Raw genomic sequence first — 22,909 nt, forward strand, 5'->3', positions numbered from 1 at the left:
TGAAAAAACTTTAGGGTCGTCTTTTGATTTCAAATATATAAATATTATAATAACATATAATACTCGGTTGCTGCATTTTGTTGTTGGTGACTTAAATACTTTCTGGCTACATAGGGTTCAGGAAACGCTGAAACACCTAATTTTCGGAGCATCGATTTTATTGCCATTTTGATAGTTTTTGTTGAATAGCCTTCAAATTTCTCGTTTTTGAATTTCAAACACCAAATTCAACTCATTTCTAATTTGTTTTCTCATCTTTTATTTTCCAGGGATAATATCCTCATATTCGTATACTTTGTAATACAGAATGGCGTTTCTGAAATGGGAGGACTATGTCATTTTTGTTATTACCCTGGCTTTTTCCTTGGGAATTGGTTTGTACAATTCACTTCGAGGATCAAAACAGAACACCACAAAACAATTCATTCTAGGTGATGGCAATATGTGGACATTTCCGGTGGCCTTGTCCTTAATGGTTTCCTATGAATCTGGCATAATGATGCTGGGAGTTCCGGCGGAAGTTTATATGTACGGTATGCAGTGGTATATCTCCATTATCGGGAGTTTCCTTTCCCATTTAGTGACTTTACGTCTATTTATACCGTTACAGAGGAAACTCAACATCACCAGCATGAACCAGGTAAACACTTCAAAACGAAAAAGGTAAAATTAGAAATAATTTATTAGTGATAAGTAATACTTATCTCCAGTTCCCTACCGAAAGTAACAAACAAGGGAATAGTTGTGGCTAGTCTTCAGGTTGCACCAAACCACCAAATAAAATAAATTTGATTTGTACAAGGATACACAAATATATGTTATCGCAAAAGATAATTTGTTAATGGATACATTTACAAATAGTTTTACTCAAACGTTAAATAAATTGATGTACTTGGGAGATTTGCTTATGATGTCTTATCAAAATATACATTTAGCAATATACACTTAGTCAAGGTCAATAAGCACTGATTAATGCCTTTCCCTGCAAAAGTTCAGATTTCATGAAAATAAAATTTATATCTACATGTATCCTAAAAAACGTAAAAAAACAAATGGCTATTTGAAGTAAGCGAGTGCTTTTCAGCATGTTATAACTCCTGAAATATGAGCAAAAGTAGTTAAAGAATTTAGAGTATCACTTTTCAGCCTTGGGTGACACCATTATCACCGAGGTATCATGAGAGATTACTTCCGTCAAAGGAAAGCATTATTTCTAATATCTCACCAGCATAGTGTCGCTGTCAAACATCAATTACGTCATAATCACCAGAATGTATACCACAAAAGACAATGGCAACATTAAAACTGAAAGCCATACAATAAGTTTGCATCATAACCATAATGCCGACGAGAATACATGCATAAAATATATTTCTCTTTGTAGTATTTTGAGCTTCGATACAACTCTCACGGACTCAGATTGTTTGCATCAATAATGAATTTGATGTCATCGGTAAGCTTAAAATTACTCCCGTGTACATACTGTATCGTTTACATTTCTATGAAGTAATATCCTTTTACATTGTACAGTAAGGATTGTTTTCAGAATTCGTATTTTTGCTTTTTAGTTCTATTTTAAACCATGGCATTATGATTGGAGTTCACATATTTTTCTTTTAAACAGATTGATATGTTACATTGTTCCTTTTTGAATCAATTTTGAAATACCATTTTTTATACAGCTGAACTATCTTGGGAGTGTAATATTTGTGCCGGCTCTGACGTTGGAACTGGGTAAGAATTGATTCACAAAACGGAATCTTTGCATTAGAAATAAAGTGGAAAATATACTACTGATTCTTTCTAGAACTTAATACAAACAAATAACGGTTTATTTGATGGATAAGAAGGCGGACAATCCTGACGTATTTCCAGGTAAATACAAATGTATCACTCACCATTAGCCCAGAATACATCTTTGTAACCATATGAACAAATAAATCAGATATGTCAATACATTTGATTTTCGAATTCCAATAGATAAAAACGTGTTTGTATACATATTTTTGCGTTGCATTTATCATATTAATAACATTGAAAGAGCAGAAACATCCTTTATTCATTTCAGTGGCTGATATTCCAATGGCAATTTCTATCATCACACTGACGGTTGTTGTTCTAGTGTATACCATTATTGTAAGTACTCCTCATCATCACATTGACGATTGTTGTTCAAGTGTACATTATTATTGCAAGCACACCACCTAACATTGGCGGTTGCTGTTCTAGTGTATACCATTATTGTAAGTACTTCTCATCATCACATTGACGGTTGTATTGCTAGTGTTTGCCATTATCATCACATTAACGGTTGTTGTTCTAGTTATATCGTCATTGTAAAATTTTCCTCATTATCAAATTGATTTGTTTTGATTTGAAATTGAAATGTCACATAGTGTGTTTTAATATTGACCACTTTATAAAGGAAATTTGATGGTTTCCCTTTGATTACCAAAATATTAGTATATAGTAATAGTATATTTGTGAGCAAAGTTAACTTTGTAGTCTAATGCACTGGTGATAACAAGGACATTTAACTCCAGTGCACTTGGTTGTACACAGGTCGTAAGCTTTTGCCCTGAATGTTACAGTTGTGTGACCGCACAACGCACCAAAAATACCGTGCGCACACCGTGCATACATCGTTCACACACCGTCCGCACATCGTCCACACATTGTGCGATTTGGTACAATTTGTTGATCAATATTACGGAATGAAAAAAACCCGGAAGACTCGTGTGCAATAATGTACACTGTATTTTTACTGTAATTTTTCATCACAATAATTAAGATTACGTACAATTTTATAATGCGTGTAACACAGTATACAGTGACCGTTAGACTGTCAAGAATGGATTTGGCTCCTAGCTCGGTAACAGAACAGGTAAATAACAATTTGATGAGTGACCGGAGTTTTACCTGGCCTGTGCCTGACACATAGAGCTGCTATATGTGATACCGTATGACCGTTATGAAAATACCACTAGACGTTGCGTTTTTGTTATTTGCATTCGTTTTCATCTATAGCTCCCTTCGCCTGTTTTTCATACCTTGGCGAGTGACGTAAGTGGCTCGGGCGGGGAAAAAATACGGTCCAGGTACAAAGTGGCTATGTTTACCTGTGTTGCCGAGACTGTGTTGTATTTTTTGACATGTGTCGATTAAGGTCGTTTAAAATCACCGAAAACACCATTGCTAAATTTAAGAAAGTATAGACAGAAAGATCAGCTTATAGATGTAGTTAGAATATAGAAACATACTAAACAATCGAATGTGTATGTTGTTAAGCCATTCCTCAATTTACACCAACCACGATTGTTATCGCACAACGTGCGTCGATCGTCCGCAAAAATGTACGCAAGCAATGATAGTCCAATTTTTTATCGTTCGCACTTCGTGCACATATCGTTCACACTCCGTGCACACATCGTGCGCACACCGCACATCGTGTAACGTTGTGCGATCCCACAACTGTACAAGGTTGTGCATTAGAGTTCACATGTTTATGCACTAGTGCTACATATAACACTGAAGAGCACTGGACTTCACAAGCTTGTGCATTGTGCGTCTGGTTTCCATAAGTTTATACTTATTATGATTTTTTCCCCTCCCATCTACTTAAAAAAAAAAATGAAAAAAATGAAAAACAACCATGGCAATAATTCATGTAATTTAAGTGTTCTAAAGCAGTATCCTTAAATGACAGCTATTTCATTCAAGTATGCATCAAGACCTTATTAATTAGAAGCAGTAAACCTGTTTAAATATTCGTGCATGTATATTATTAACCTGTAGATGTGTTTTAAATTGTGATACTTTAAGTTATGGACATATTCATTAAAATTCATTTATGGTTTTGAGCCTATCTTATCATGCATAAAGTATATATAGATATCAACTATTTAATTAAGTTGTATTTTAGTCTATTTAGGTTAAATACAGTGGTAGTGTTTGAGGCTGATACTATTTTTTGTGTAACTGACGTAGTACTACTTATTGGTCAGCAAAAATAGATGAATTATCTTTTTCAATTAATCATACATGTACAAGTTCAGTGGTACCCTTGACCAGAAACGATTGACTTATTTTCACACCTTTAATTTTCAATCACAGAAAATGCACTTAATTTAACAAATAGCTTTAACAAAGTTGTATTGTTTGTTAATTTATTTGGTCGGGAAATAAGATAATGACCTGCTATAATTCAAAAACTTTCCCTGTTCATAGTTAGATAAAAATGTTATTATCTTTACAATATTATTCTGTCTGAGAAACTTTGAAAACTATCCTGATTATCAACATTCTGATAGTGAGTGATGGGTGAGTGATACAAGGTGACCAAGATAAGGCACTGCCCTTAAGAAGTCTATGTTACCACAGGTGAATGGTAAATGTTACTCCCCATATTCTCCGGTATAGATGTCATATTAAAATGAAAAATATCTGTCAGTGGGTCACGTTGCCCCAAGGTCCAGCTGCCACCGAAAGAAGGTTGTAACTTGAGGCCAAAATTTCAGATTCCCTGTGATATGGAAACTTTATATATTTCATTGATTAATTAGTTAATCTTTGAGCTAATTTCATATGTCGATACTTTACCTACATGAATTTGCACTTAGCCATCTTTTAAATCAGGACAATAAAATGTCATTTCCACCTGGCCAACTGTATATAACTGCTAATTGTAATTGATTACCACTTATCTACTAGTGTTGGGAACACAGTGAAAGCCCCGAGGGGTTGCTTATGTTTAATTTTCTTGATTTGTTTATTTATTGTGGTTATGTAAAGCAAATATTTGTATACCTCTGATGGACCAGAATGATGAACATATTATAAAAGCAAATATATCACTTAAACATAGAAATAAAATGTGATGCAAATTTCACTCTATTAGTTAAAATGTACTATTAAACAATTTCTTTAAAATAATGAAAGTTAACATTATGTTACAATGAAGTAACATCATAGTGCACTGGAGTTAACATCATAGTGCACGGGACTTGACATCATAGTGCACTGGAGTTAACGTCACAGTATACTGAATTTAAGCACCGATGTGAACTAGAATTAGCAATACAAAGCTTTGTCTAGCTTGTCCACTACGGGTGCACTACAACGTGCACTAGATACCAAGTTGAGTTTGCTTCCAACTATATGGCTGACTATCGCTATTTTGATGAGTGCGATGACATGCTATATTTTGCCGTACAAGTGAGTGTAAGGAGCATAGATGTACAAAACAACCAAATCTTCCACCGTCGTGTCATCTGTAACAGCAATAGTAAAATGTGGCTTTGGACCTCAGTAAATGAAAATTCCGTTCAGATTTGTTTAATATGAAATTCTATTGCACCTTTAATAATCAAATGTGAAATTTGAAGTTTTTAGCTAATGTTATATATAATTTTCGATATTTGTCTTGATGGTAAACAATGTAATTAATATATAAATTAGACAAGTATAACTTAGTTATCACAGATATGATCAGTTAATGTATACCTTTTATAACAAATCAGAATATCATATAAATTTGGGGCCGCAGTGGCCAAGTGGTAAACGCGTCTGACAATCTGCTACCACTGACCCTCCACTACTGGGTCGCGGGTTCGAGGCCTACGTAGATCAGTGCCAGATACTGACCGCCGGGCGGTTGTTTTTCTCCAGGAAATCCGGCTTTCCGCCATCCCCAACACATGGCACGTCCTTAAATGACCGTTGCTGTTAATAGGACATAACACACAAACAAAGAAAGCTTATCATATTGTTATGTTACTTCCGACGTAGAAAAGTGTACCCTTCATTTTAAGATTCACATCAAGGGAAAACGTTCACCGTTAATTAATGTATCGATACATAGAATATTCTTTTCCTGTAGAACATCTGTAGATTTTTGTATGTCTTTCTTTAAACATTGTTTGTTTGTTTCTGTTTGACGTTTTCAGTTATTTTTTTATTATAGGGAGGGTTCACAGCTGTAATATGGACAGATGTGTTTCAAGCAGTTCTCATGTTTGGTGGCATGTTCGCAATTCTCATCAAGGTAATCAAGGAATTACTCGGCTGTCTTGTATAATCAAGGAATATGAATGAAACTTGTTTTATATCGTATTTTTAACGATTCAATCGAAAAATGTTTTCCGTTAAATTTTAACGGAGAGAAATATCAATAATTATCAGTTAATGAAACAGACATCCAATAGTAAGTAATGAAAAGCACAAAGTATTTATTTAAATTAATTCTTACTTACAAATATAAATTGGATTAATTGGATAACTTCTGTTTCCTGTTCATCGTCATCATAATCAAAGTAGTACGTTACAATTTAATCTCATAATCATATTATCCTTGAATGTGTAAAACAAGGGTACGATGGAAGCTGGGGGAATGACAAACACTTGGAACATAGTGAAGGAAAAAGGACGGCTAAACATGTTTGAGTAAGTTAATCTTTTTTTTTTATCAAATCAGTTTGTGCAGATCGCTTCTTATTTAGGTAAGTTAATCAATTTTGAAACTTTAAAAATGTAAAACATGGAAATAATCAAGCTTATTCTAATTTGATTATTTTTATATGGTAAGACCTCACTTCTCGTAGACTATTCTCTCATGTCTAACGAATCTGCGGAAATGCATCGCTACTTTGTCAGTATGCTAAGCTTATTATTGTCGGTGTAAGTTACTCTATTTGTTGTTTCAAATTTGGATTTCCTGAATCATCGGTGGCTCTAGGGTTTTAAAGCACCATATCATATATTTTTAGGAAGAACAGGAAGAGGGTTGGTTACAAGGCACTCCATTCCTGTAAGCTTGTCTTGTTGCTACACACAACCTAGTCTTCTATGGTAACAAGAACTGTCAACATAACATAAGTTCGAACTCAAAATCAATAAAGCTAGGCCAAAATATAAACGTTCAAGGCTTAAAAGACTAGGTGTTCCGAAAAGGTAAGCATCTTCTGCTTCATCGACGACACCCACAATGTATATCTAGTTCAAATCCAGGTAATTTTCCGTTTTCTTATCTAGAACATGAATAGCGCCAACAAAACGACAAATTGACTGAGACATGTAGATACCGTAGTAATAGACGCAGTGGTGTTACTGTCGAGAAAAGGAAAGTTTTCGATAGCAAAAGTCGAAATCGGCTTGCTTATTTTGCAGCTTTTCTTGTAAGCAGTCCATAAAAGTAATGTTGTAAAATAAAAGATCGGGAAAAGCGGCTGATGTAGAAGAGTCTGAGTTGTTCTTGATTTTAAGCTCTGGAGGATTAATTCGATCGGTATGGTCGAAACAATTCTTATTCAAGAACACCACATCGTCGATATATCTGACTGTGAAGTTAAAGGACTTGGCTAGGATTTTAGTACCAGTCCTAATAAGATCATCAATATAAATAAAAAGGGTTGTTATAATAAGCTCTGTCGATTATTTTGTAAAAGATTTACGTTAAGAGAGAATATTAAAAAGTAAACAATTTAATTATAAAACCAAGGCTTTTGGACAAAGTTGTTCAATGAGGTTTTCAGTGACAGGAATTGCGACAATTAAATGATCAAACAAAAGAAAACACATCATACTATTGTGATTTAGGACTTTAGACATTTTATCAATACCTTGAATGCATTACAATGAAATATTTATATTCTTTATTTGATTAAGTGATTATGATAACTTGACCTTGTATCAGGTATCTCTCCTGTAATCATTTGGGTGGATCATAACTAAATGTGATATATTTCTTTAAGTTTTAATCCTGATCCAACCTTACGCCAGTCCTTTTGGAGCCTATTTGTTGGGAGCGTTATCTCTGGATTCAGATTGCAATTTACTCAATCGACATATCAACGGATCAAAGCAACTCCTACAGAAAAAACAGCTAAACGGTAAAAGTGTCGGAGATCACAGTTAAAATTGATTCTTAATCGACGAAATTTAAATTGAGAAAACGTTTGTAAAATAAAACGATATCTTGAGCCTGTTCTGTATATCTATACTGCAAACAACACAAAATACTATGCTTTTGAATTGATATGAATGATAGCCCTTCTGTACATTTCAGAATGTACCTCATAGCGTCCTTGTTATTCCTGTTTGTATCTGCGTTATCGGCCATGACGGGGGCCGTCATGTTCGCGTACTATCAAGCGAAAGGATGCGACCCACTTTTAGCCAATCAAGTTAGAAACCCAAACCAGGTGATTGTTAAAATTAATTACAATGTACCGTAATGTTTTGCCTATTTCCCGCGGGTTATACAGCTTCTTTCTTTGACAATGCCTGCTGCGGGCTATCTAATGAAGCGGGCAATATGACGTAATGTTTTCAAAAAGCTGTAAAAAGAGCGGGTTATGCGATATCATCCAAACCCTTTAAACTTATAATTCTGCAATTATAAACAAATGCACAGCAAATCTATAGGAATTATAAAGTTTGTCGTCGGATGTTTGCATGATAAGATGGGATATATTACCAGCATGAGATTTTATTTCATGAAGATGATAATTTCAGGCATTTGCGGCCAATATACGGAGCGGGCAATACACAAGAAATTATTTTACTCGGAAGATCGATACAAAACGTATTTTTAAATCTGACGCAATTTTCTTTGGTCAAGTTTCAGCCTTCTCCATACAACCTATTTAATATCCAAGCAGATACAGATATATAAATATTGCCTATCAAGAATTTCTTTTGCAGTTAATGGCCAAAATGTTACCAGAAATTTTTAAGGATACACCCTGTCTTCCGGGACTTTTCTTGGCGGCGCTGTTCAGTGCTTCGCTCAGGTAATAAGAGAAAATCTGCATGACATAAATAGCTGCAGAGATATTGTCACAGTTAGAACATGTCTCTCACAACAACCATAGAAAAACACTATCAGATGGACTGTTAACATTCCTATACACTGCCTTACGTTTTCAACAATCATAAACAAATTCAGCTGTATACCACATATTCCAACTCACTTCTGATGATCGTCAAGATCCTTGTCAGTGACAGTTGTAAACTATTAAACAAAGTGCTGTACTGAGGAATACAATCACATGTACATTGAGGAGAGTTTAATAGATAAAGCAACACTCTTGTTATAAGCTGCGTAGAATGCTTGGAATATATGATTCATGATTTTATAAGGATTATTTTATGATGGATTAATTTCATACGCGAGCACTTTTTAATGGTGCTATTTCTTGTTCATGGCGTCATCTGTCGCCAGCAGACATTTTTTAGCATTGATTTTCATACGTACAAGAAAAAAAAGGGAATATCACAGTACTTTTATTTTTAATCATCGCTCGAGACAAACAGAATAGAGACATAGACATGCCCCGCCCCTTTGTTTTAACCATCATCCAAATATTCAATAATTCTTAATGGATAATCTTCAAATTTTTGTCAGTGTCTGAAGTAACACGTGCTTTTAACGGATGTTCTCTGTTTTTTACAGCACCATGTCGTCGGTGTTCAGCTCAATGTCGGCCATGTTTTGGGAAGATATCGTCAAACCACACACCAAACCTATGTCAGACAAGCAGGCTATACGAATCGCACAATTATCCGGTGACATATCTGCGATTAAGTGATAAATGCAAAAATTCCATCCATGATTCTAGCACTCTGCTATTTTTATAAAATGAACTCTCTATATGATTTTATCTTAAGTCCATGGTGTTTTAGATAATCTCATAAAACATGTTATTTCATTTTTTTATGATATAAAATACTGATATTATAAGTATAGTTTAAACTATGTTATTAATTTGAAACAATATTGGGATATTTTACATTCTGTCTTTGCCTGAGTTTATGTTTGTTTACAGTTTGCAATAAGGTTTAACCTATAACTAATTATGACATGTGAAAAACAAGTCATCGAAATCCTTTTATTTACACCTTCAGTATTACTTTTCGGAGTGCTGGCCATAATGGTTGCCTTTGGCATATCTTCAATCAAGGGACCCATACCTCGAGTACGTTGATTATTTTTATGTGAAATACTCATCTATTGTACATCTGTCTAGTGAGGGAAACATTGTTTTCGAGGAACTTATATGATATATGATAGGCCTATAAGCTTTTACGCAGGCTTATTAGCTCCAATTTTCACCCATCAAAAAGGGGTACCAATTTAGGGCTCCTGGTGGCTATCACCGGTAACTTTTGCATACATTTTTCTTTGGGTTACGCCGTCATTCATACGATATGAAATTTAGGTGGCGAAAACCTCAATTGTTTCCTGCATGTCACAACTGCAGATTAATTTTCTTTCAACCTTTTTTCATCATTTTGATGTTTTGTGACATTTGATGATATATAGATTTGTAGCTCTGTGTATGATTTTTTGTTTGTTATAAGATACTAGATATCACAGGAGCATGCATGAGCGGTGCAACACTCGGAATAATGCTACTTGGGTGGTTCATACCGACAGCAAACGCATTGGTAAGTATATACAATTCAACAAGTAACATGTAATGACTATGTGTGTTCTTTGAATGGTATTTTGCTCTTCCGTAGCGCCTCCCTTTTTTGCTTAAATGTTGAACGTTCACCCAGTTGAGGATCGCAGTGAAATTGGTCCCAATGTCGAGACATACCAAAGCTCTTAAAATGATCGTTATTGTTTTCTGCTTAGCGTTCAGCATTTAAGGTGATGATAACAACTGGTTCACCCGTTGTCAGTATTTTGTGACCGGGCGTAATGCTGTAATGGGTGCCTTTGTTATGATATTTCAGTTAGGAAGCACTATCAGTTCGGCATCAGATCCGTGCTGTCACAAGTAGACCAACCAGTAGAGCAAATACACCAACACATCCTGCCTCATGCGCACATTTACAAATGCACGCACATGGAAGCACATCCTTAAATGACTTAAGCTTATGATTGGACGTTAAACCCTTTACAGCAAACCAACGTCCAACTTGGGTCAATACACTTCCGTTGGCCAGATACACGAATGTAGTTCAGTTGGTAGGAGAAAAACTACATTAATCGGAAATATATGGTTCGAATCGCAGTCTATCCTTGCTTAATTTTCAGAATATTGTTGTTGATTGCGTTTTGTTACTTCTGCTTAATAAACAAATTCTGCAAGAAATGGTTTTCTTTTCAGATATGATTTTTTAGTCGTTACGGCGAAAAAAAGGTTTCCTGGGAAGTTACAGTTATTGACAGTGGTTCAGCCTTTCGGTTTATGGTATCGTTTTATGCGTTAGTGATCTGAATTTTTGGAGTATACTTTTTATGTTTAGAACAGGACTATACTGAGTATTTATACATCTATCGATTTGTGTTACTTTCACAGGGTGCGTTAATCGGTGGCGTGGTCTCTTTCCTGTTTGTGGGATGGGTATCGGTTGGAAAGTTGGTTTCGTCAGGAGTACGTGTTAACGACAAATTAGAACCGGCATCAACAGAAAATTGCCCACGATTCAATATTTCTGTATTGGCGAATGCAACAGAATATGGCCATATACCATCAGGGATAATGTGGAATGGCACAAATATGGTAACAGAGGCGACCCAAGCATCAATTGCAACTGGACCGTAAGTAATTTTATACAACCACACTTCGAAGACTTGCTTTAAAAATCATAGGATTACTTTGTACAGTGTTACATTCGCTTACATTGGGTATTATGTACATGTAGGTGTCATTATGCCCTTCGTCCATCAGTCGGGCCAGTGTCTAGTTTATAATCAAATTTGCACAAACACTATGAACATCAATCTTTGGAGGCTAGTTGAAATTCAAAATCGGACGTTTTAGTTTCAAGGTGAGATTTATTGAGTTTTCACATATGATGGAAAAGTCACACATTTGGTTGGTCCGGAGATTGTTTGCTGAAATATTCAACAAAACATCATGAAAGTATACGCGATGTCAATCTCTGTAGACCAGTGGATGTCATTTATTCAAGCCCGGGACACCGCTTAAGAACTTTTATATGATTTTTGCAAAAGTAGAATTCAATCTTTACATAAATTCTGATAAAGCTCTCTACTCAAAGTTCACGAATTTTACAGAGGTACATAAATATATATATGACATTCATTTCACATAAAGTGCCTGGTCATATACTCAATGTCAGGGTAATTATTTAAAAGTAAATGTATAATGGTTGGAAATACATGTATGGCGTGTTCACGCATCGTTCACTAAAGTTTCTTAAACATAAAACGATTATGTTTTCTAACACAAACAACAGGAGATTACTAAGTCATTTCCAGGTCAAACGTTCAAAATAGGGCAAATGCTTCAGAATCATCATACGATAAAAAGAAACTGTGCGTGTCCGCGCATTCCTTTCTAAACCAAACGTTACCATACCCATTCCATTTTCTTGACACGATAACCTGTATGGTGTTTTACTTCAATCTTAGTAACTTAAGATTTAATAGGTAGAAATCACATTGTCATTTTGACTCAACAATGATATCTGATGATATATTTTGAATTTCCTTTGGTTAAGGATTACTGCATTACTCCTAAGTGTAAGTAAAGGAAAGGGAATATTCAAATCCATACATTATTTTAATACAACATAAATAATGTTATCTATAACTGTAGGTCTTACGGTTATCTTTAAAGATACAGAGCGATAGACCCTGCCGATGTATGTCTTGTCCTCGAGGTTTGCCATTATCTTGATGACCACGATTTTCGCTTTTATGGTGCAGTGTGTTTATTGTTTTCATACTGTATCGATAATCAAGGTTTTTTAAAGAGCAAACACGTTAATCTTTCAATAAATATATGCATTGTTCCAGTACTATATTTCCTTGAAATTAATGATATAACAATTATCTCAAAAATCGTAGAGGTGCATAATATCCCTCTGTATGATTTCGAAATGATGTTTTATGAATCAAAACGATCAATGCAAAGTTATAAATAACCAATGAATACTAGTAATTACAATAGTATATTGGCGCAGTGCACTGTTGATTTGGAATGGAATTGATGAAGACAATGGCTCATATGTAAACTTATATGAAATAAAGTTGATTTGTTAACAGACAAGGCCTGGATGTGCTATATTCTCTCTCCTATAAGTGGTTGTTGCCGCTGGGGATGTGTTTGGTATTCATTGTTGGACCAATCGCCAGTCGTTTTCAAGGTACAGAAATGATTTCATTCATGGAATAGAATCAATGTGATACAAAGATCAACCACGTATCCCAACTCCCATCCCGATACTGCTTTGCCCGTGATTTCTGACCCTTTTGACCACCAGCATGTAGACATTGTGGAAATAAATGTTACCATTCAGTTGAGTAAAGTTGTTGAGAACTTTGTGAGACATATTGTAAACAAGCTTTTTACTTCCAAAATGATACACTGTGATTTTGCCTATAATATTATTTTACCCGTAATCGTATTATAATAAGGTGTAAAACGCAATGCTGTACAATACTTTGTTGTAAAAAAAATAAAATTGTTAAGGGATTCATAAGATATATTACACAAAACGTTTAACTTCAAAAGTATTAAAATGTAATCTTTGGACCGTGACCCTTTAATCTCGACAAATGAATATCAAAATCTTGTCAAGTATATAAATCAATACTACCATATTATGGTAATAACATGAATCGAATGTGAATTAAATTGTGTTAATGATATATCTTATACACTTTCGTTTTACTACGGACACATGCATGCACACATGCATAATGATTATATTACACCTATAGTGGCTACATGTAGCTAGGCTTACGAGCAACGACAGTTTTGGGGTCAAGGTCAACTCTTGACAGCGAGAGAAAAACAGCACCTTTTGCTGAAAACCTATTTAGTAGCTTTTTTGTTGAATTCATATTGAACACATGAACAATCCAGGATCCTCGCCTTAGGGGCAGTCGTTACAAACATGAAGAACGAAAAACGAAAAGAAACTGCTCAATATTTGGAAACAGCGTCAAATCAATTGCCACACCTTTTATGAGACACGTATTTTTGGATTCATTTTTGCAATTTGAACTGATTGTTTTATAGTAGTTAAATACTTACAGACGTACTCTTTTCGTCAACAGCTCAGAAACCTGTCGACCCATCATTGGTTGTTCCAGTGTGTGATCATCTGAGTTCCTGCATTCCGGAAAAGATCAGAAAGAAGTTCCGTTGTGGAGTCAAGTACTCTGGAAAAGATGAGGTAGGCTCTTATCAAACGAGAAACACGTAACATTATTCTTGTTTCTGATACATACATACTGTAAGATACAACTGCTTACAAATATACGTTATTGTATAGAAAAAACATCTTAGATGTTTATAGTATAAGACAGAAAACTTAATGATCGTTACACAAATCAGGGAAATCGGCTATATACTGTAATTTGTAAATCAGCAAATATGTCGTTATGGTTGAACATATAGGCTATATCAAAACAGGATTATGGTCTATTTAGAGAGAGATAAAGGTAGCGGACACTGTACAAGTATTGTTTCCTCGGTTCTTTATTATGTTGAAGTAATAATAAGCAACAACATATCTTCAGTTAAACTGTTGGTTACTAAGGGACAGGCATACATGTACATACATTTACATGTACCGAGGTGTGGAATGTGCCAAAACACTCCTGACCCTGTGTGGTCAAATAACATATCTAACACATGTCTGGCCTATAGTGTCAACGTTCCTCTTCGCAACCGTTCGTATTGCTTTATCTTAACGACGTATTTGTTCCTGAAGGATTATAATTAACAGTATAAGATGATAATTTAATAATTGTATAATGAGTGCTGATTCTTCATTATTGTACGATTTTTTTCATTTTTGTTTAAAGAGAAATTCATTAATTGAAACTGCTTCCCCGACTCTACAGCCTACAGTACGTTGTATATAATTGTATATGCCGTCATCAACCTGTACTGGTTTTTATATATAGCTTTATATGAGGTATCGATAAAATGTAAGGGTTATCGAGTGATTCTAATATGTCTATATTCTTCATTTCAGGAAACTATTAAAGACGAACCAGATATAATGGATGAGCTTGTATCCGTCCCCGAAAATAGTCTAAAGGCGTTTGACGATAATAATGTATGCTAATGTATACAAGTCTGTATCCCATATTCATATTCAATTATATATTAATGTAGCAAGGTCAATCAGAAACCAGTAAGAAATATATTGCCGGTGGTGTATATTGTCAAACATTTATAACAACAAATCGATGCTTTAATGTAATGTTGTCATTTTATTTAGTTTTCTATGTGCGTCTGTAACTAGGTACTAATTAATCTATTACATGGTGGTTTTGCTCCAGTTAGTTTTTAAGAGTTTAGGACATGTTTCGTTGCTACAGGTATCATTAAAAGCAGTAGATACCAATATCTTTTACAATGTTTGTGTTTTTGCCAAACATTCCAAAATCAATATCTGCAGTTTAAATTCCACTTTCAGCTTCAAATTGAAGCCCTAGTCTTTTTGCAAATTTCATTAGATATTTATTCACTACCAATCTTCATAACACGCATGCCAGTACTTGTGTCACATTTCATACTTTTCTTTTCCTAAGAAGTAAATTTCTCGCACATTTGCTTATTCAGTTTAGATATCTCTGCTGTTCCTCTATTTAATAGCCAGCTCCAAATATCCTACTAAGGGCATTCTCCTTCGCATGAACTACTTAGTAAGGGATATGTATCGACTGCACATAGTCTACTCAATTATAATAATTGATCTTCTATGCATGAACTACTTAGTTAGGAATATTCGTCAACTTGGCATGTACTACTTTATTAGGGTAATTGAATTCCTTAGCATGAAATACCTAGTTCGGGTTTTTCATATCCCTCATAAATGTCATCATGACTCTTTATCTCACAACGCTATCATCGGTATTACTTCTTCACTTCAAAGATCGTTGATGGCGTTACATTATTCGTCATGGCTTTGATAAATGCCATATTTAGTATATGATACACCCTTCTAGAACACCTTGTCTGTTCCAATAATCTAGTTCTCAATGTGGGCCCTTCTTGATGTTTATGTCACATTTGCTCTTATATAATTATTCTATTCTCAATTTTAATCTCCAAGCTTTGCGATATTCCTGATTCAGTTTAAATGAACATATTATTATACTATGCTGTCCTGTTGCTTCAGATTAAATTAAAATAAATAAGGATAGTCGTTAACTTGATACATGTATAATGACATGGATAGTCTCGCTTACTTCATAAAGTTTATTAAAAAGCATACTTAGTGTGATGAAAATTACACGAGTTGTCTCTCCTACTTTCTTTAGTTGTAATGGTTGAACGTATACTATTCACATGTGACTAAACCTTTAAAATAAAGTATAAGATACAGAGTGCAAAAAGTCAAACACCATTTACCAATCAACTATTTCGTCCTTGTCGGTGATGATAGGGCCTACAATGTGGTGGAATTTCAAATTGGTCTAAAGTCTGAATTACGTTTGAAACAAAAGGTGAAAATGGAAGGCGCGTAAAACGCCTTAATGTTATAAACCTCAAACATAACAGGAGTACTAGTTAATAGCAAATCAGATAAATCATGATTAGTCTGATTGAATGAATTGAACAGTGTTCCTTCGTGCTAAGGTTGGTGTATTAAAGATCCTATATATAATATGAATTGATGGAAAAAGGGAGCTTCATATTCAAAAACGTGTAATGTGGATACCGATGGATTTCGGGACATCAAATGATTTAAAGCAGCTTTATAATTATTTAAGTATATTATATATTTGTTGTGTATTGTGAATTGTGATACCTGTATGTGTATATTATATTAAAGTGTTGTGTATCTTGCTCTACATTAACATGGTAAAACGATTATCATACAAATAAATAAATCAGTAAATGTATGTAGGCCGGTTTCAGGGGCAAGAACACATTAAAAATATGCTAAACAACTTGTGTAATACATATTTGTAAACTGAATAAACTTGTAAACCGGTAATGACGTGTGGTCGGTCATGTTTTGCACGCATGAAACAACACAAACACCGTGTAAGTTATTGCAATAAATTAAACGAAATGTATATCACAACCGTAGAACATATGTATGTTAACCTCTGTACACTGAAACCAAATGTATATAAAGATTGAATCCTGATGGAAGGGTCACACAGTATTTTGTTTTCATCCAAGGAGCTTTACAATTATAAGATTCAATGATTTCTCATCTTGTGATTATATCTCCTACTTGAAAGCTTATTTAATTGACACTGTGTCAGCTCATCATTAACTAACCTCATAGACAAGTGTGTAGTCGAACTAGCTACACTGTACCGAAGCTTCTGACAGTATGAGATCTTTTATAAAATGTGCTTCTCCGCCCGATATTTTCCGAGGACGCGGTACCACTTCGCGAACACACTTTGTGTCAAATAGTTGCTCTTTTTTGGCCCCACCTTCCTCACAGGGGATCCAACTAGTTTGTTGTAGAATCCTCTGCGTTGTATGACACTTTAAATGAGTCGTTGGATGTACGGAACTACAACAATCAGAACACGCTCACACTGACAGTTACACACACGAGCATGCTGGGGTCCCTAATAAAATAGGGATTTATGAAACATAAAGGAACAGTACATTGGTTTTCGGCTGAAAATGCAAAAGAACAGCAGGCGATGCACACTCCCTTGTCCCTTTTAAACATGGCAGTAGCTCGATTGATCTATCTATTTAATAATGTCCTAATTGATGAATTTGCGGTATTACCGATTACGACATAAATAAGAGGTCACTCTTGTGTCAATATATTAAGATAGTAAGTGAACATTCTGGATATGCACGGAGGACAGGAAATGTAAGGTTCTTCATTACATCAAACGAAAATATCTTTTATTTAATAAAATTCCTAAATAAGGAAACACATTAATTCAGTTCATCACACATTGCGACACAACTTAATAGAAGTTAAAATTAGAGGGAGAATTGTTTACAACGATAAGATATAATTACGGTGTACAGAGGTCATCATCATTATATCAAATTGTCTATTTCATTAATGAATGGTATTTAATGCATCAGAAGTTATTGCTTACAATATAAATATAGATAATAAAGACATAACACTCCATTTCTGCGTATACAAATAATTATCGTAAACGACCTTATACCTTAGATATCAAGCCAGTTATATCCATTTGAAGAAAACAGACATGATGACTTGTCAGTATAGTTACCTCCCATTCTAGTCAGTCATCCCTGTAAGAAAAAGAAAACGACCTACGGTCCAAAGGTTACAATTGATGTCCATACACTATGAAGGTAAAGCGCTATCATCCGAGGCCACTAGCCTATAGTCCGAATTGTGACAGTATCTGACAATTTAAAATCAGGACACTGTACATGTATCTGCATAGTTCAGTACAGGTGTGCTCCCGTGTTTTACACAAAATAATGATTTTTATTATGTGAGTACACGATTCGGACGTTCAAATTCCGAGAGTTTCATTTGTTGTAAGCTTATAACTTATCTCTCGACACCGGTTTGATTGCAGGTGAAATACTAATGGAATGGGGTGTGATACAAATCAACAATACGGAGGCACGGTAGTCTAGTGGTAGGGCGCAAGGCTCTTGACCAAATGGTTGTGGGTTCGAGTCAAGGCGCGGCACTGTGTTGTATCTTTGAGCAAGACACTTTACTCCGCTTGTTTCAGTCTACTCAGCTGTAAATGATTAAGTGGTTGGGAAGTACAAGAATTGTTAAATGCTAGCTGTGAACGTCGAAATGGCAGCACCGGCTGTATGCTCCCCAGGGAGTTGAGAAAATATTGGATGGCTGCAAAGGCCCCATACCCACGAATAAAATATTGTGAACCGCTTTGAGACGACCAACGAACTAGGTTGTGATAAAGCGGTATATAAGAACCTCGAATTATTATTTTTATTATTATAAATGGGAATCTATAACGACTGACAAATGACACCAAAGCCACTAGTTGTAACATTCGTGTGATAAATGATAAACACATTAACAAGGATAGAAGGGACATATTTTTATCAGTACTATTAAGCAGAATTAACTCGCTCCAACATTTGAATGCATTTATATAACATATCAGTGAACGGGCAAAGTGCTTACGACATTTTTGGAAAAGGGTAAGGCACAAATAGATGCCGGACAAGTGTGACAGCGAATAAGGCGAATTTTAATAATTAGAGGTAATCGTTTGCTGACCGGAGATTTGGTATGACAGGCATTATACAGCAGTAAAACCTGGTTATTTATTTTGGCATTATAAGAGGGTTAGGGGATACATCAAGGCCGATACATAGATTGATTTATAACCTTGAAACGTATCCGGTTAAAACGGCCTCACTGCAGTAACGGCTCTAGTGAAAACGGCCCACCCTATATATAGGATATACTATACAGAACTGCAAGTACTACAAGTGCATAATACAAATACATAAATTGATATTATGTTAATAAAGTTTCATGCACTTTTAAGAAATAAAGATATGTACAAGTACAGATAAAAGTATTATAATTATGTTTGGTAGTTAACCCTCCTCAGTCTCAAATACCTTTGCAATGACAGTGTTTCTACCTCAATATTTAAGTTATTTTAATTATGTAGAGAAAAGAATTAATTAGAAAACTTATTAAAAAGCATTTAATAAAAAGTAATAATAATAACTAATTATAATTTAGATATGGGATGAGGGTCTTTGTTGTTTTAACAGAGTACCTCGGAGTAACTCAATTAAAACTACAATTAGCGGGATTGGTCATAGGGTGTTATAAATTGGACGGATGTATAGCATAATTTTCACATATCATTTGAATTTGAATGAGACTTTCAACCATGAGACCAGCATCGACGACATGTTAGTGTGCGGCAGTGTTATCTATGGTGGCTTATATATGACATTTCGTCTTTTCGCTTTGTCGCCCGTGAAATAATGCCAAGCGAAAAACCGAAATAACGAAAAGACGGGAAAACCCGCCAAAGCGAAATAACAAAATAACGCCAAAGCGCCAAAGCTAAATAACGAAAAGACGAAAAAACGATATAACGAAAAGACGAAACAACGATATAAAGCAAGGAACTAAATAAAGAAAAAACATAATGACGAAAAGACAAAAAAATATCAAAAAAAATCAGAATGTTTGTGTTTTATTTTGGACCTCTTAGTTCAATACAGCCAATTTATTCAAATATACATCAATTTTCATATATGGGGCAAAGAAGTAATTCCAACAGTTTGGACAAGTTTAGGTTGTCAAATTTTCGGAGCTTTCCTTTATCAAGACACAGTGAAACAGAACAGTTACATGTACATATACATCATATTACAAGAAGATAGAACTGCCTTACTATAATTGAAAATATAGCTGTTATATAAAAAAAACAGTCCCCTCGGCTAAAGACAGCCGATGGCAGCAATTAAGCTGAGAACATCGCGGACAAGGAACGCTGATGTAGAGGACCTATTCTTGCGCAAGATGCACTATCACATAAAGTGAGTCAACGAGAGATAAGCACCAGAAAGAAGGGACCAATGTTCATATATATATACGTTCCGTTTTACTTAGCAATTTATTTAAATACACACCAATGTTCATATATATATATGTCCCGTTATACTTAGCAATTTATTTAAATATACACCAATGTTCATATATATATACGTCCCGTTATACTTAGCAATTTATTTAAATATACACCAATGTTCATATATATATATACGTCCCGTTATACTTAGTAATTTATCTAAATATACATCAATGTTTATTTATATATACATAAATATACTACAATTTCAGATATATGGGTTCACTTATAACCACATGTTGCGATCGAATACATATCAAAAAGCAAAGTATAACGGTATTTCAAATGAAAATATACAGCTGGTACAATTGTATTTATTACTTACAGGTGACATACATGTAAGCTTGCGTGCACGTGGTGATGTACAAATTATATCATAATTCAATGTTAACTCTGATAAAAATGAACTGGTTATTTGATTTTAAAATTAATTCTTCAGGTGTGGAATGGTGTATTAAACCTGTAAGTCTTTGAAGCAATTTAAACCCCATTTTTCTTCTTTGGCATGCTGAAATTAGGAATCATCACAATGGATTTTGGTCAATATTCAGAGCTGTAAAAATACACTTTTCGGATCATCAATGCGGCTGAAATCGTTCCGTGTACATGAAATTATACCAGCTTGTAATTATGTAAACAAATTATTACATATTTATGATCAATTACCGAGAATAGCATGCATTCATGAACCCACCCACGATCGGTAATCCAAGGCTAAATGGCGGCCGTTATCAAAAACACACTGATTAACAACCATTTTCAGAATACAAATACTACAATTTCAGAGATATGGTCGTGTTCACGCCTATTCACATAATGTAGGGCTTCAATGCAAGATGATCCTCAATAAGTATTTGTTTTGTCTCTCCATGAACATGTCAACTTGATATGCTTTTGACTTTCCAAAAGCTGAAGGCAAATTTTATTTGACTTATGAAATGGTTCAACTTAGCCCTGCTCATTGTATATATTATATAAAATCAAGTATATGAACTTTATTATTAGACATTTGATAATAAACTCTCATATTCTGTGAAAACTTTACATTTGCTTGTACATGTAAACATGTTTGTTATGACCTATTTTCCCAAAGTATATATTACTAAGTGAAATTGACCCAAGTGAAATAATTAATTACTTGAAGTGCATCACTTTATTTTGTTAACCTACAGCAAAAGGATGTGTTGCAGGCTCTTGGTTCTATCTAAGTGTGATTCATATGAAACATGTTCCAACTTTCTCACATAAATACAAATACATATATTGTGTACTTGAGTAACAAAACTGACAACACATCAGTTGTGAAAGATAATAATCAATTAAATATGTGAACCACAAACTTTAATTTGTATACAAGCCTTTATACTGTGTTTTAAGCTCAGGGCTTATTCGAACTAGATGAAGCTTCTTTAATAATTGTTCTCATTTTTACACAGCAGACACATCTAAATCAGTTTAAAAAAAATGTCTTGAGAAACACAAAAATAAAAGTTACCAAAGAAAAGTTCTCTGTAGTAATGTCATAAAAAGCGAAAGCACTTTGGCCAAAGAAGTTGATGAAAATCATCAATCTGTTAGGAATATATTGATGATTTAAATGACACTGAAACTTGTTGCTGACAACATAATAGCTTTAACGAGTGGGCTTGGTACCTGTAGAACAACAGATCTGAGCTAGTGGTGCTGTCAACAGGAACACTGGTGGTGGAGCTGTCGCTGGAACCGCAAGTTTTATTGTGGTTAGCTGAAAAAGATAGAAGAATGTTGTTGCATTCAAATTTAAATCATACTTGTGCCTAATAAGTAGAATACCCTGGACTTGTTATATAGTTTCTGGGACAAGAAAAATGATTGGGGGGAAGGGGGTGTTGCTTATTATTACAATGTGTAATATTTTGGTAACAGCAAAGACATTAAACATATCAAATAGACGTTTCCTTTCGCAGAATCAAAGTTCAAGTCAAAAAGTTCTCAATAGTCATTAATTATTGACAAAATGCTGAATTGAAACATGATTAATTGAAATTCAAAATCTCAATAATTTATTTTGTCAATGTTTGGGAAAGTCAGGTTTAGACATTTTTTTTTCATTTTAAGCCTGATTCATAGTGCTGGTACAGAAGTTTATGTCACATTTTTTTAATGTAGAATACATAAAGAAAAAAAAAAAGCTACGAAAATGCACCACGTGGAGTAATTGCGATTAAGTTGCATCAAAATATGTATATGATATGTACATAATTGCTAATGATCGACATTTAATTCAATTAATTTATTCGAATTCAGGCATATCCTCTTTTTGTGTAGGAACTCCGGACTGTAATATGACTTACTGTGATGTTATCAGATTAAACT

General features: G+C 34.4%; 1 protein-coding gene across 1 annotated transcript; it reads left to right on the forward strand.

Annotated features, from left to right (window-relative positions):
- The first annotated feature begins 286 nt into the window (after positions 1-286).
- LOC110451324 (sodium-coupled monocarboxylate transporter 2-like) lies at positions 287-16,932 on the forward strand. The gene is made up of 15 exons (XM_021499256.1): positions 287-640; positions 1,385-1,453; positions 1,683-1,734; positions 2,069-2,136; positions 5,963-6,441; positions 7,749-7,886; positions 8,063-8,198; positions 8,701-8,789; positions 9,452-9,564; positions 9,904-9,974; positions 10,360-10,446; positions 11,310-11,551; positions 13,025-13,125; positions 14,042-14,160; positions 14,968-16,932. The coding sequence occupies exons 5-15, from the start codon at positions 6,374-6,376 to the stop codon at positions 15,058-15,060; spliced, it is 1,257 nt and encodes a 418-aa protein (XP_021354931.1). The 5' UTR covers positions 287-640; positions 1,385-1,453; positions 1,683-1,734; positions 2,069-2,136; positions 5,963-6,373; the 3' UTR covers positions 15,061-16,932.
- Positions 16,933-22,909: the final 5,977 nt, after the last annotated feature.

The sequence above is a fragment of the Mizuhopecten yessoensis genome, unplaced genomic scaffold, assembly GCF_002113885.1.
Source record: "Mizuhopecten yessoensis strain PY_sf001 unplaced genomic scaffold, ASM211388v2 scaffold5945, whole genome shotgun sequence".
In the NCBI taxonomy this organism is placed as follows: domain Eukaryota; kingdom Metazoa; phylum Mollusca; class Bivalvia; order Pectinida; family Pectinidae; genus Mizuhopecten; species Mizuhopecten yessoensis.